This window comes from Lepisosteus oculatus, chromosome 23, assembly GCF_040954835.1.
Source record: "Lepisosteus oculatus isolate fLepOcu1 chromosome 23, fLepOcu1.hap2, whole genome shotgun sequence".
NCBI classification, from domain to species: Eukaryota; Metazoa; Chordata; class Actinopteri; order Semionotiformes; family Lepisosteidae; genus Lepisosteus; species Lepisosteus oculatus.
Window position 1 is genome coordinate 11,651,346 of NC_090718.1, and position 14,450 is coordinate 11,665,795.

The following is a 14,450-nucleotide window of genomic DNA, read 5'->3' on the forward strand; positions in this document are numbered from 1 at the left end:
CCAAGTGCTTTCTCCCTTATCTCGGATTTCAATGGAAATGAGGGCAAGGATTTTGAAGGGGTTTGGGGGTGGGGAGAGTGTGTGACAGGCTTTTACTGAAAGTTACTGAAAGCACGACTTTAGTTCTGTGATCTGTTGCTCTGAGATTAAATCAGTTTTGTTATTTCCCTTGCTAAACCCACTTACATGACCCACAATATTAGACACCTGTTTCCTCTTAGTCTCTTAGTTTCTCTTTGTTTCCACTATGCCTCCTCGGTAATCCCTCCTAGACTCAACAGAAAATGATTCCCCTTTGGAAGAAATGTACAAATCAAGCAATTCAACTAATGTTCTATTATTGAAATACTCCCACAGAACTCAAATGAAATAATAACGTATGTATAAGCCACATTTCTGTTTAAAAATCTCTTGCAGGAGTTTCATAATTGGAGGGGTGATATTAACTGTCAATATCCAGCTTCATTTTAGATCATTTGCATAAAACGAAAGACAGAAAGTAACAGACCAGCTGATAACAAAGCATTACGAGATTCTTTAACAATGACAGACACTACAGGTACAGTAGCATAGCTATAGTTTCTTGACGTGTTACATGTGATAGATAAACCTTTTCCTGCTCTAAAAGAGAGGACTATTATTTTCTTAGCCACCCCTCGAGGGAATGTGTTGAATTGGGAGGTGCATTAAACATCAGTACTACAATCTGTAATAGATTAGGAATAATTGTGAACATGAACCACAAGTATGTAAGTATTGGAGTAACCTAATTGATGGCATTATGGCAGAATTTTGGAATATGAGGCTCATGCCCTCCACTGTGAACTTGCACCACTCCCAGTGGGGGGTACCTCTGTTCCCCATAGGGTAACAGAAATAGACTTAGGAAATTGTTCATCGCCTCTGCAATCTCACTATTAAGTAATGCAAAATCATTCTAACATGTCCTGAAACATCTTTGCCCCTACATTTGTGATCATGAGGTTTGTTTGTTTGTTTGTTTGTTTCAATCATTCAATTAATCAACCAACCAATTCATTTTATTCTTTTCTGGAGCCTTCACAGCAGTAATAGCTGTCAAATGTTCCCCTGGGGGATAAGAAAGCACTAATTGACTTGATATTCCAGGCAGAACCACGGTTGGGCATTCGGCAAAGGACATCAATATCCAGGGCCCAGGGATCGTGGCACAGCACTGCTACCTCGAGAATAATGGAGGAGTTATCATCCTGCACCCCTGTGGAAACCCCTGCTCCATCGACGGCCTCCCAGTCACTAGGCCTGTCCGCCTCACACAAGGTACTGTGTGCCTTTACAGCTATGGCTACTCCTATACTACTCCTTGACTGATATTCCGGCCCTCATGCAGAGAAATGCTGCGTTTCGCCCATATGGGCTTCATTTTCTGATCCATTTGCTTTGTAACAAGACAGCCATTGGCTGAGACTTCCCTAGGACTGTGTCTACAGTAGCCCTATCACAGAGACAACAAACAAGTAGGGAAAACAAGCTTCTGCCCACACAATGAAAGGCCCAGGAAATCAAGTTTCTTTCTTGTGGAGGTCAAGGTTCAAATGTAGGTCGGTTTCAGAGTGGGATTATAAATGTGCCGGTCTCGTTTTAGTTAATCCTCAGCGTGAGACCACAAGCCGAAGCAGTTTTTCTCAGTACATCATTTTCCTAACATGCTACCCAAGGGATAAAAAGAAACAGATGTTTTCAAAGGAGTCTGAAAAGGTAATGCTGTTGTCAGCTGGGTTTCGAAAAAGCCATCTCCACTATAATCTGTCCCATGCACCCTACAGGGTGTTGAAGGAGTCACGTGTCTGAAGTCACAAGGGGAGTATTTCTGTCCAGCAGCCACTGTCTCAGGAATGTGGGTCATTGTCTATGAATAGTCAGCCCAGACAGAGAGTGCCATGCCAGTCCTGGCAGTGAGCTCCGCTCCGCCACTCTGCTCCAGCCATCCTGCACACCCTGGCATTACTGTGACTGAGCTGCCTGAGAGAGGAGTAGTACAGGAACTGTAGACATAACATTAAGGGCTTCCTTGTCTCCTTCCTCGGATTTCATTTAGGCTTGTACCTAAAAGTTAGCCTTCAAAGAAAATAATATACAAACTGTGAACCAACCCCGAAGAAATTGCTGATCTGAATCTATTTCACACACTGTAAATACTGCTTTCTCCTTAAGAACATGGACAAAACGCGGGTGCTTTTTGCGTGAATAAATCCCCGTGCTGCAGGTGTCTTTAGGAGTTCAGCCATAGTGTCTGCGGTCAGTAGCCACCCTATGGGTGCTAATACTATTGTTTCTCATTCTGACTTCTTCTGAAACATGGTCTTCGAGATCATTGCCTGCATTGATTAGTCACGAGATGATCAAGACGTAGGGTTTTGCTTTGCACTATCTATAAAAGGCAGGCTGAATGGTGGACACATGAATACTTTTAATTTGCAGTGTTTTATTTTTCACTTGAATTTGATGTCCTCTCTTGACTGGACTAGGAGAACTTGTCTCTTTAGGAGATCAGAGCTACAGCTGGCCATGTGGAGCTTACACTGCTCTTAAACATTGCAGGAAGCATATTTCATCCACAATATTAAGAGATGTGAAACAAGAAGAAGCTCCTAATGTTGAGCAAAATACATAAGAAATGGAAAAAGAAAATTTAAGAAACGGAGTGTGCAATGCTACTGTACGTTGAAATGTTGAAGTTGCTAAGATTGAGTGTGCCCCTTTTCCAGAACTGTAAAAAGTAATTTCAAATACATCCAAAGCACAGTAAAAGTTCAAGAAAACTGGGGGAAATAGCGATGAATATGGGGACACCAGTATTCACTGGTCCAAGTACTGTTCATAGCAACCTATCGATCTCCAAGGATGTTCTCAACCTCTCTGTTCGGAGATCTCCAAGAAATTAATGTGCAGCCACGTCCGCTGCTAATTTTGAACAACTGATTGTGATTGTGTTACTCTTTTTTAAAACAATATGCTGGCACAGTGCAGGAACAAACCTGGGTTTTCGAACCACGGATGCATCTGCAATCAGACCTCTACATTATACTGTGCCTGTAGCTGGAAGCGTGCAGAATATCATTCTGAAGCTGTACAGGAAAGACATACTTGCTCAGCTGGGGGACCCTTACAGGCAAGGTTTGGAGATGCTCAGCTCCAGGTTAAGGACTGCAGCTAGGATGCAGGATCAATAGTAACTACTGCATGCGAAGTTCAGCATTGTACTGTATACCATCGAGTGCATTACCTTTAAATCAATGAGCTTCTTTGGCTGTGACCATGGGTTCTGTGACCAAAACTATTGATGTTGCATTATCAATGCTTCTTTTACCCAGCTAGACTCCACCCTGAAGCTATGTAGTGACACACTGGTGCTTTATTACGAGTGTTTCCTGGATACTAGGAGGCACGCCTAACAGAGCCCCAGGCTTGGAGTTTCACAGACTTGGGCTTGGCTGCCCGGATTCCATCAGAAATCTGAGAACATTCACTGCTATTTTTAATCACTTTCAGTCTGCACTCCCCTCACTGTAAATATCGCCTCTACTTTCCTGGCCCCTCTAATGTTAATGGTTTGTGGAGCCGGACTCTCGAGTGCGAAGTGATGCTTCTAGATGGACGTGCAGTAGCAGCTGGCTTGATGTGCTTTTAAAAACCTTCGCTGTTCTCATCTCTGGCGTCACTTTATACCATCAATGCATCTAGTGAAATGCTCTTGCTGTTAGCTGAGATGGATCGTTATCACCAACTGTTACATGACAAATACAGGAGTCAGTTAAACAGTCCTCTCCTTGGACAGCTCTGGATTCTAGGCCTCTGCCTCTCTGAAGCCACTCTTCAACCAGAGTGCTTCTCCTATTCCTCTTTCTCTCTTAGCCCCACACTTAACTCCTATCAGAAAAGTGGTCTTGTTTCCAAAAATGACAATATTCCTAACTTTCACGCTACTCTAATCTGGACAGGAACCAGATGGGGAACAAGAAAGCTCCTTCAGAGCTCTTCCGATGGCTAATCAGTAAAACACCAAGGCACAGGCCACATTTATTAAAATGCACAACCTTGTCAACATAGTAGAATTTGATCCAGCGATGTCTTGCCTCAGCTGCAAACTGTTCCCACAAGGCAAATGCACTGTAACTCCCATTGCATATAGACTGAGAGATCAGTTTGATGGGACATTGTCCAAATTGCTCCAGACAGCTAATCAATGTTATTCTCTGGAGAGGGCAAGGAGAGACCAACTACCAGTCCCAGTATAACTCAAGAGATTGATTTGCAAGCTACCACAGAGTCTGTTTCCATGGTGAATCTTTGCTGGGGTCAGAGGTGGAGAGCAAAACGATGTAAAGAGAAACAGATCTCCTTTAACAAAACCTTCAGTGTGCATGTCACTTCTTCTTTAACTGTGACAGGTTGTCTGTCAATTTATATCAAAGAACCTATACTGTCCTATTCGCTTGGCCTTACTGGGCTCTAAGTGAAATTCACTTAGTGGAAATAATCATAATCTCCTTTAGATCTAAAGGGGTGTCCGAAGTCAAGACAGTTGGTCTGCCCTGGCAAGAACCCTGAATGTACTGGTGTGAGATCTCACAGAATGGAAGGCAGGCTTGGACAAAGATTGGCACAAACCTGCTTCTGTGTGGAAATTATCCTCTGTACCCAGAATCTGGGAAGGAGAAGTCAACATTTCTTGTGTGTTGCATTTTAATTATAGTGGCAAACCACACCCTTTAAGTGCTTTGATACTTGTTTAACTTAAGGATTTAAATTACGAAACAATATCACAAGCTGTTTAACTTATTTGTAGCTTGGTGGTATCCTGTTTTTCTGCACATTGTTGTGTATATAGAACTCCTCACATGTCACCGTTTTCCTGTATTCGGCAGATCATGCTGAAACTAGGTCTAAATTCCCTGGGTGTTTGCTGCAATACGTGAAAGAAAGACGGTCTTAAAAATGTTATTAAATGCAGTTTGTGGCCTGTTTTTGCATTATCTTTATTTTAAAGACCCAGCACAGAATCTGACCACAGGTTACTGAGGACTCATTGTGGTGTCCCTCTGCCTGCTTGACCCCCCATCTGCAACCAAAAATGAGCTTCCATGGCAACCAGGAATGCTGTCTGAACTTCTAGGAGGGTGTTCCATTTCCCTGTGGCTTCTTCCTATTGGCTCATGGTTTATGAGGGAGCTGTAGCTGTGATTGGTTCAGTGACGCTGTGGAGAAAAGTAACTCTTCTGTGTTTGTGCTGGCGTGTTGTTGACTCCACGTGTTCAATAATTATTACTCACATACTGTAGGTTCTTGTCTTGGAGTAAACATCGGCCTTTTTTTTTTCCAAACCGCCACAGCCGTCCAAAATAATGTTTAGAAATCTTAAACGCTGGCTCAAAGACTTGCAAACAGCAGCTCTTAAACGGGTTGTGTGAATGAAATTGCGGTGTTGCTGGCCCTCAAAACCCAGTCCCATTAAGCAACCATCAACCGCTGTCGTGTAAGATTATGATGAGCCTGATGTTTCCGTTACTCTTTCACACTCAAAACCTGTAGTGAACACCAGGTGAAAGCAGTCAGCGCCTCGGACAGATGTACAGTACTTCACCATCAAGAATGCGCAATTCTGTGTATGGTTAAGTCAGTCACCTATGCAAGAGGTGATAGGTGTTTTAAGTGAAATTTTAACTTTGTGCAATGAGTCATGAACGAATAAATCATAAGGTGTAGGGTATTGGGTACTGTGTAATATGGTCTAAAACATTGCTTCAGTATCATTAACGACGGAGGAATATAGGTCAGCGCTCAATGAAATAAGCAATGAAAAAGAAACGCACACGCAGTTCTGTTACCGTTATGCTATCGTTCTGCGAAACTGCTTAAATCCTGCAGGTCTCGCAGGGCAGATTACAGATACAGAGGCTCTAGGAGGATGCCAAGGCAGGCGGAGAGACTGGCGGCTGTCTTGTAACAGTATCCAGTTCGACCTCTCTCTCCTGCTTTCCGCACCCGGATTGCTCGCTGGATCTGTGAGTCAGGAGGTAGCGGCCGCCCAGCTCCATCCAATCCCCGGCTCCCAGTTTCTATCTCTTGGTGAGAAATCAGTCGGAGCAGGAGAGTGTGCGCTGTACAGCTGTTCGGGATTTAGTTATAGAATACGCAGTAGGCTGGGGGCGCCGGTAAAAAGCGATGACTTTCCCTTTTTCTTGTTTTGATGCAGACGTTTGTTAGCGGTGTTAATAATAAGAATAAATAATAATAATTATGGCACGTGAGACCTAATAAAAAGCCAGCCCTTACTTTATTTGGATTTTAGACTCACCTTTTCCCCCCCACAAATGTATACATCTGAGCATTTTTTTAAAATATCTCTTCTCAAACAGAGCTTGCGGAACAGATCTTGGATTCGCGTTAACAAAGGAGCGCTGCACCCGGGATTATACTAGCGGCAAGGGTCTGCTGCGATAACGTGGAATATCCCCATTGCTGACCAACTCCGACGTTGTTTTCCGCGAGTTGGTTGCTTGAGGTCTTTTCAGTTCGGGTACATGTGTCCTTTTCTTGCAAACGCAGATGGTCCGAAAGCTGGACATGGCTGAAGACTGACTGAATTACCCCCACAAAGGCACTGCCAGCGCATTCGCAGCCCGCAGTGGCGGTCTGTGGAGCGGTTATCGATTACTAACTAATAAGAATATACATGTGGGTGCTTATACAAAGAGGTTGTACAACGCTGCGTTGACAAAGGTGGATTCGCGGCACACAGCTCACTGGATCTGATTAAAGTAAGTGAATGGTACAGCATGGTTCTCTGTGTAAAATAGCGATTCATGGGTGAACTTTTCAAATCATATAAGATTCTACGTATCATTCTGCATTACGAAGCTTCAACTTTTTTTTTGCTTGCTGGTAACAGTTGGAAATATAATGTAGTATGGTTGATAGCCTTTAGTGGGAGCCTATTTCTGTGAAAGTTAAAATCACGGTGTTACAACACGTGTATCATTTAAAACTGTATTGCTTTGTTGTTATATAAACCTGTTTGTGTGGCTGATAAAAACTAGGCTACGTTTTAAGACATCAAGTCGAGCTTTGAACCGCCTGAAGTCAAATTCGAATTAGTAAAACTATCTGGCTTGGCGTGAATCATGAAATACCATAAATGTTTTAGGTAGGTTTTAGGATAAGGGTGTGAACATCAGATTACTTATGATACAGCTGTTTTATTATTCTCTAGTAAGGACCACAAAGCGAACAATTGTCATAACGTGGCTTCCAAAATAGTTTACTATGTTGCAAGCAGGACGTAATAAGCAACACGAATTTAATTGACAAAACTGCCTTAATTTCTTTACTGTAACTACCTGTTCAAATGTTATTATATTAACCCTATTTTCATTGGTTGCTGTTATGACGTGCTATACAAAGACGACACGGTTTTTTTATCATAGCCCCAAACTATCATTACACTTTGCAGAAAAAATATCGTTTAACAATTTAAAGATTACATCGATTTAACGGATTTCAAGTCAGTGGTCGCATTGAGAATACAGCGGCACATTCTATACCTTACCTGAAACATACCCTGCATGTTTATTTCACTGAACGGATCAATGAGTATTCAGTATATGGCCTTCTGGGTTTCAGCTCTGTCTGATTTCAAGAACTGTCCCTCTGCGCGCTTACTGTAACATCTCTTACTCCAGCCACGGGTACAATTCTTCCGATATATCTGCACTGTACAGAAAGGGACTCAGGACTCCCTGACTGCCTGATATCTTCTGGTATTTGCTCCACTAGATCTGCCATCTGCATAGTTTGACTAGTTATTTAATAAACTAGTTATTTAATTAGCTGTATAAGTCTAGTACTTCTAACTTGTCCCCAGGGTGTTTTGTAGGTACAGTAAATAAGCAAGTGTTTTGCATAATGAACTATAGTAGGAGAAGACATTGGACCTCTATTTGACATCTCAGCTATACAGGAATGAGAACCAATCCAATACATATGGATCTCTTACTGTCTCAGAACCCCGGGGCACAGGACTGCCAGGACAGTTGGGTGAGTTGCCATTTTGACAGTGTCATAGGCTGGCTGGCAGTATAAGATTACACTGCTATTCCTGTCCAGTGTGAGCCTGGAGCTTGTCCTTTAGGTTAACCCTTTGCTCTCGTTCTTGGTTTCTCTTTTTTCCTCAAGGATCAGACAGTGAAGACCTTATTACCAACAGAAAAATAAGATGTCGTTTGGTGTGCATTTTACTCCATGCACCTTCAGGCTTCTGGTTAAATAAAAGTGTCTTGTAGCCGGTGTGTTACATAACTGACCTGTTCTTGTTTGTCCATACAGCCACATCTGAATTTAGAGACTTGGCAATATGTGCTCCAGTCGTGTGCACAAGCAGCAGACACAGGTTGTGTGAAGCTATTTGTTAAAGAAACCCTGTTTAAAGCTACAGTTTTCAGTTGGAAAAACAACTTGAGAAACATCTCTTTAATTCATCATATGGTCTGGATTTGAACAATAACTTAGTGTAAGTAATCAAAGATTCTGGGTTCTGTTTTCTCTTGGGTGAAAAGTTTAAATGTGTCTGTTTCCCACAATGTACTGAAGTTCTACACCATACGTGACTAACAAAGAGGAATGCCCTTAACCTAGAATTATTGCAAAGCTCAGTTGTGATATCTCTCAGTTGGTGCAGTTTTGAGAAGAAGTTTATATGAGGAAAACACTGAATGAAGTTTAACAGAGACTGAAACAGTAGAGCATTTGGAATCAAACAGGAGTGTAATACTCTATATGTAAAAGTCCCATTGAGAGCCCCCATAAAGTTCCTGAGCTGTCTTTTCTGTTTGTTCATACAGGATTTAGATACACTTCATTTACAAGGAGAGTTTCTGCTGTTGCTGAAAGTTTTAAATTGACTTTGGTGGTTGAAATCTTGTGCATCTCCTGCCTTTAAAAATATGAATTTGCTTAGCATAATGCCTGCTGTGTTTCTCCTTAGTCACCTCTTTGATTGGCAGAAGCTTGGAGGTTGCAATATTTCGGACCAGATGAGCAGGCTTTCTATCATCTTTAATATCGGATGTTCCAGATAGCAGACGAGCAGGATATTGCTAAAAGAAGCAGAAACGGGCAAAATCTGATGTGACGATGAGACAGGCATCATTATTGAGCCCTATCACTGTGCAAACTTAATTTCCTCTGCCATATGAAAACTAGACAGATAAAGCATTTCACCTTCGAGAGATGTAAAAGCTTGGGGGAGAAAGCCATATCATAACTGTTGAAACTCACATTTAAACTCAGCATTGGAAAAGTGTTTTATTTTTTAGTCTTTCACAGTATTTCATCATTTTATTGTACCTGTCAGCTGGAATACTTTTGTATCTTGTAATGACAGGTAATGCAGGTTATGACTTGGTTTAAGTATCAAATGTAAATTGGACAGGTGTTTTAAAGTGTGCCTTGGTTCTTTGTACAACAAGTTCAGAATTGAAAGTCTGCCTGTGTTTCTCTTGGTTTTCTGCAGTATTGTGCCTCCTGGTTCAGGGACAAGTGATTTACTGGTGAGCTCTAGTGTCTGGCCTGTTTCCCTCTAGTAAAACTGGCAGTGCCTTGGCAACTGGTGGAAAGGTGGAAGAATCCCTTTGTTTTAGGGGTTGGCTGCTTTAATGAGAGTTAACGGTCTCAGCGTTACCAGGAAAAACTTACAGCAACACGTCCGCCTGCCTTCTGTGGGAAAGTACAAGGAGCTAGAGCCAGTACAAGGGTATGTTGTATCAAAACAATCCTAGTTTCACCCTTTTTTTATTATCTCAAGGTTTAAATTGTTTTTCTGTTTTAGTGTGGACTGATAATCCCAAACATAGATCCACATAGTTAGGGGGAGAGGGAGGGGAGTACACAGGCACAATTCAGTACTGAATTGGACTAAGGCATTACTTTCTCCTCGTTTCACCCAACACCAGAGACTGTGGTAGCTCAGCTGGAACCCACTGGTGGTTTTGGCAAATAGCACAAGGCTGGGAGCTTAAAGCAGTGCTTTGCTTACTCATCTAAATATGCTCCCTGCCTCTCCTGAGATTCCTAGCCAGCTCATCAGTAGGGGTGTCTGGTCTGCTGCAGTGAGCCCCCTCCCCCAAGCTGAGGACCAGAGAGAAGTCTCAATAGGCTGGAGACCCTCAGGTTGGCCGGGCTGGCAGGGCTGGTGCGAATGAGCTCTGAGGTGAGGTGGCACATACAGTATCCTCAGTGCTGGCAGGCAAGAGAAACAGAGACACGAGACAGAGAGAGAGAGAGGTGAAGGAGCATTTGGACAGTGTAGTTGTTTCAGTCTAGCAGTCACCATGTGTGGTTAAGCTGTCCGGGATAGAATAGTTTAGAGACCTACGCTACTGGTGCTTCATGACACGTGTTGTTAGTCTTGATCACATCAGGAGTGCGGTTTATATCCTGTGCTGTACACATTGGTGAAATTTGAACTTACCACTAGGTTCTGCCATTGAGGGAGATACTGTGGTATTTGTTTTCTGGCCTCATATAACCGCTTCTTTCATTAGACAATGGGGTGCAGGTTTGGAATTTCCCTTTAAAACTCCAGAGCCGAGGAGATAAAGGGAGATTCAGAATTTAGGGGTCATGTGCTTTGTTCCCTCTCCCACTCCTATCAGCTACAGTGACAATGACATGCATGCATATTCATGAGGTGGCTCCTTCTGTGTTTCCATGGGGGATGGGGAGAGAGTGAGGAAGGGGGTGGGCTTTCTCTCTGAGGTGGTGAAATTGGGCATTTATTCCTTTGCTGCCAAGAAAATTAAACACCCCCAGTCCCTTTGTGTCCTGTAAGGAAGAAGTTAATGGAAATAAACATCATTTACTGTTAGGCTGCCAGAACTGCTGGGTGTGTACAGCAATTCTTTCTCCATATGGAAAAATATTCCATGTGACTCCGTCATTTTCCATATCCCATCCCATTTAGGTGAAGCTGTGATGACATTGATTGATGCCACAGTATTATTTTCCAAAGCCAGGTATTCCAGCCAGAAAGATACACTACCACCCCGTTTACATCTGCTCTTTTCTCCCTTTCTCTTGATTTCCAAGGATTTGAAGGTCTCTTTCATCCTGTCTCGATTTTTGTAGTTATCTGGATTGGAATTAATCCAGGGAATCTGAGCCTTTTCTCCTCTTGTATTCAGGTACCTCAGGACATTTAATGTCTACGCTGCCTCTGATAAAACAAAAGATACAGTAACCTGAAGTCACCTCTTGATATCCAGAGTGATTCAGTCTTGCTGGACTAGTTACATCATTGTATCAAAATAAACTGATTTTCATTTTCAGTTTGTTTCACCTAAAAGCATTGTATTAAGCCGGTATATCTCATGGTTTGGAATGTACATGTACTTAAAAAAACATGGGATGTTTAGCTGTTCTCTTTCATGGTCATTATATTGTTTGATTTACATTATTTTGTATATGCACCCAAAGTGTAAAAAGACTTGAGACAAAACAAATCTAGGCGTTTTTTTAATTTCTGGTATCTTTCTGTAGGCAGGTTTCAGCAACAAAACACTAGCATGACTACATAAACACAAATGTTTTATTTATGCTGGAAAAAAAGAATACATTTTTCCAATCTCGTATGTGATGACCGCTTTAGACCAGGTTTTTGCTTAAACCAAATCATGTTGCTCAGCCAGTTCAAAGTCAAGGGGCGCCTTCCAGTTTCTCCTTCCAAATATCTGTTTCCTGGAAAAATATCATTCCTTCTTAGGATCGTTGTATTTCTAACATTCTCCTTGACTCTTGCTCGTTGGTCTAAAACACAAACTCTGGTATCCCCATACTTAACCTGCACATGAGGCAGGTGCTATCCTCCAGCTGTGTCAGATCACCTAATATCCTCTTCTTCTGTAGAGTCCCAGGGGTCTCTGGGAGTTGTAGTTTTATGGCCTTCAAGCTGGCTCACCATTATTTCTATTTCCTCTAACTTTAAATTGGAGATATGCTTGTGTTCTATCATCCAGCTCCTTTGGGAAATTACTGCCACGGATTTGAAAACTGGCAAAAGCCACTAGCTGTCTTTGACAACTGTGATTCTGTTCTTCATCAATAATAAAACCCAAAGATTGCCACAGCTGGATCCTGATGTAAAAGAAAATTCCTTTGCTGCTGAATAACGCAAATTGTAGACAATCTGCTCTGCCTGTCTCTGCATGAAGTATCAGTTAAGACAGCACATCTGTTTCAATACTCCAAGAGTGCAAACCAAGTATTATGCCTCTACATGTAGATGATCTATACAGTATGTGTGCTGGCATAATTTCTCCAAATGTAAGTGCTAGGATTACGAGAAGGACAAAAATGCAGAGTTTCGCAAAGCTGAGCATCTGCACCTAGATTTCTAGTTTAGCCTGTGGAGATTGAGAGAGTGTTTAGTAGTGAAGGCAAAGAGAAGTACAGTAGTTAGTTCCTGTGAGGCCGCATTCTGTAGTTATGATTGTGATCACCAATGAGAGAGGTCCGTAGAATGATAATTGTGTTGCATTAAGAGGTGCTCCTTCAGGTGGGTTAGTGCTCTTTGTCCCTGCTAGAACAATGCCCGATTATTTGCAGGTAGACGGTAACTATGGATCTTGTCTTTAAATAAGCAATTTTCTACCTTCTTGTGATGAGTGAGTGTGTTTTAAAATGTGCAGTGTTTTATGGATTTCCAGAATACTGACATTTATATGCTTTCCTTAAGGTAAACTTGGCATGTTTTCAAAGCAGGCTTTAAAAACTGTCAGGGCAGTGTTTACTTCTATATTTGTACTTATATCTCCTTTAAGGGTTACTCATGTTGTGAGTTGCAAAGCAAACATCTGACACACAATTTGGAAGTCTTAGCTCAGCAAAGTCACAGTGGAGAAACTCTTCTGTTGAGTTATTACAGAAAAAATGTGAACAAAAAATGAATCTCTAGGATTTCTTTCTTACTAGAAAGAAATCATAATGGCTACTTAACAGATATACTTTAATGTTTTTTTGTTGATTAGTTTTTTTGTTAATTAATGCTGCTAGTGTGTGAATTCTGGTATGCCTCAATGGCTTAAAATGTAAAGGTCTGTAGGTGTACCTTGGTCTCATTAATCAATTCCTTGGTTGATTCAGAGCTCTTGGTTGCTCTGAATTTCCTTATCTCATTACACTCTCTCTTTTAAGTGTAAATTGGCAATGTCTTTCTTTTCTTAACTCTTGTATCCTTTTCAATTAAGGCTGTCCTTTTAGGGTAATTGTTGGCTTGTGGAGTTTAATTTTCAGATTGCACTGGTTCCATCTTACAGGTTATATTTTAATCTTTATGGCTTCTTCTGAGTGGTGTGGTGTTGATTAAACTGGGCGTTTCTCCAGGAGAAGAAGAAACTAACTCCAATGAATAATAGGGCTTCAGTAATAAGTTACAAAAATTGCAAGCCTTTTCCTGGTAATAGATAAAAGCCATGCCAAAAATATGGACATTTATTTTATTGTTTAGGATTGTTTCTCTAAGCACACGTTTGTTTCCATACTTTATAATTATTGTTATGGGTTAGGATTATATTACTATTTCTAATCTAGTCTGATTTATTTATGCAGAATCAGCAGTTATTTCTGCAATGATCTATTACTATAAAGTCTAACCCTATATTATAATCTCCCCACAAAATCAGGACAGCAGAAATTAACATATACACATCCTTATCAAAACAATATGTCGTGTGGAACAGTCTTTCAGGCTTTGGACCTGTCACTGGAAAGTTGTGTTTCTGTTTTACCCTAGAGTAAGATACTTCACTCAGATTTGTCCAATAAAGTGCTCAGTTGTATAAATCTGTACTTGCTAAATTGTCAATATGAATGTTAATAATCTGTTTTTTTTTAAATATCTGTGTTATCAACCCTTTGAATGACACACCCTGTAATACAAACAGCAGAATGTACATGCCTGGCAGAGGACTGATGCAGCAGTCACTGAAAACAGGACAGGACTCACTGGTGCCCAGGTCATGCCGGTGCTAATGTCAGGTAACTAGTTGGTCTTGAACCCGGTGTCCCCCCACCACATGCCTGCCATCCTCTTTTGGAAATCCGATGGTGGTTAAGTATTAGCACAGCCTGTGTTTCTGCAAGTGGATAGCTGTGTCAGAGCTCAATGACTGAAAAGGAACAAGTAAAGCTAATTCTATGGAGATGGCTGTGCTGGGAAAAATGATAGCGGAAGCCATCCCTTCCCTCTCTCTTAAAACACTTCCTGCAGTTGACTGTCTGAACCCCTCAGCCTTTTTATCTTCTCAGATATGAAAGTGGTCAGCGTTCTCCTGAGACAGGGTGGGCATCTAAAGCCTGTGTCTAAGGCGGGGTGGGTGTGGGGCATAACAACATTCCACAGGGCTGTGAGTTGCCAG

At 41.7% G+C, this 14,450-nt stretch overlaps 1 protein-coding gene across 22 annotated transcripts in view; it reads left to right on the forward strand.

The window, feature by feature from the left end:
* Positions 1 to 14,450, forward strand: part of LOC102693393 (pleckstrin homology-like domain family B member 1) — a 107,735-nt gene that overhangs the window by 38,898 nt on the left and 54,387 nt on the right. For 21 of the 22 annotated variants that reach the window (XM_015337490.2, XM_069183042.1, XM_015337489.2 and 18 more), the window contains exon 4: positions 1,129 to 1,299. In XM_015337490.2, the coding sequence (XP_015192976.2) occupies positions 1,129 to 1,299 (171 nt within the window). Of the gene's footprint in view, positions 1 to 1,128; positions 1,300 to 6,101; positions 6,801 to 14,450 lie in introns of those variants that run through there. The other variant, XM_015337496.2, reaches the window with a different exon arrangement.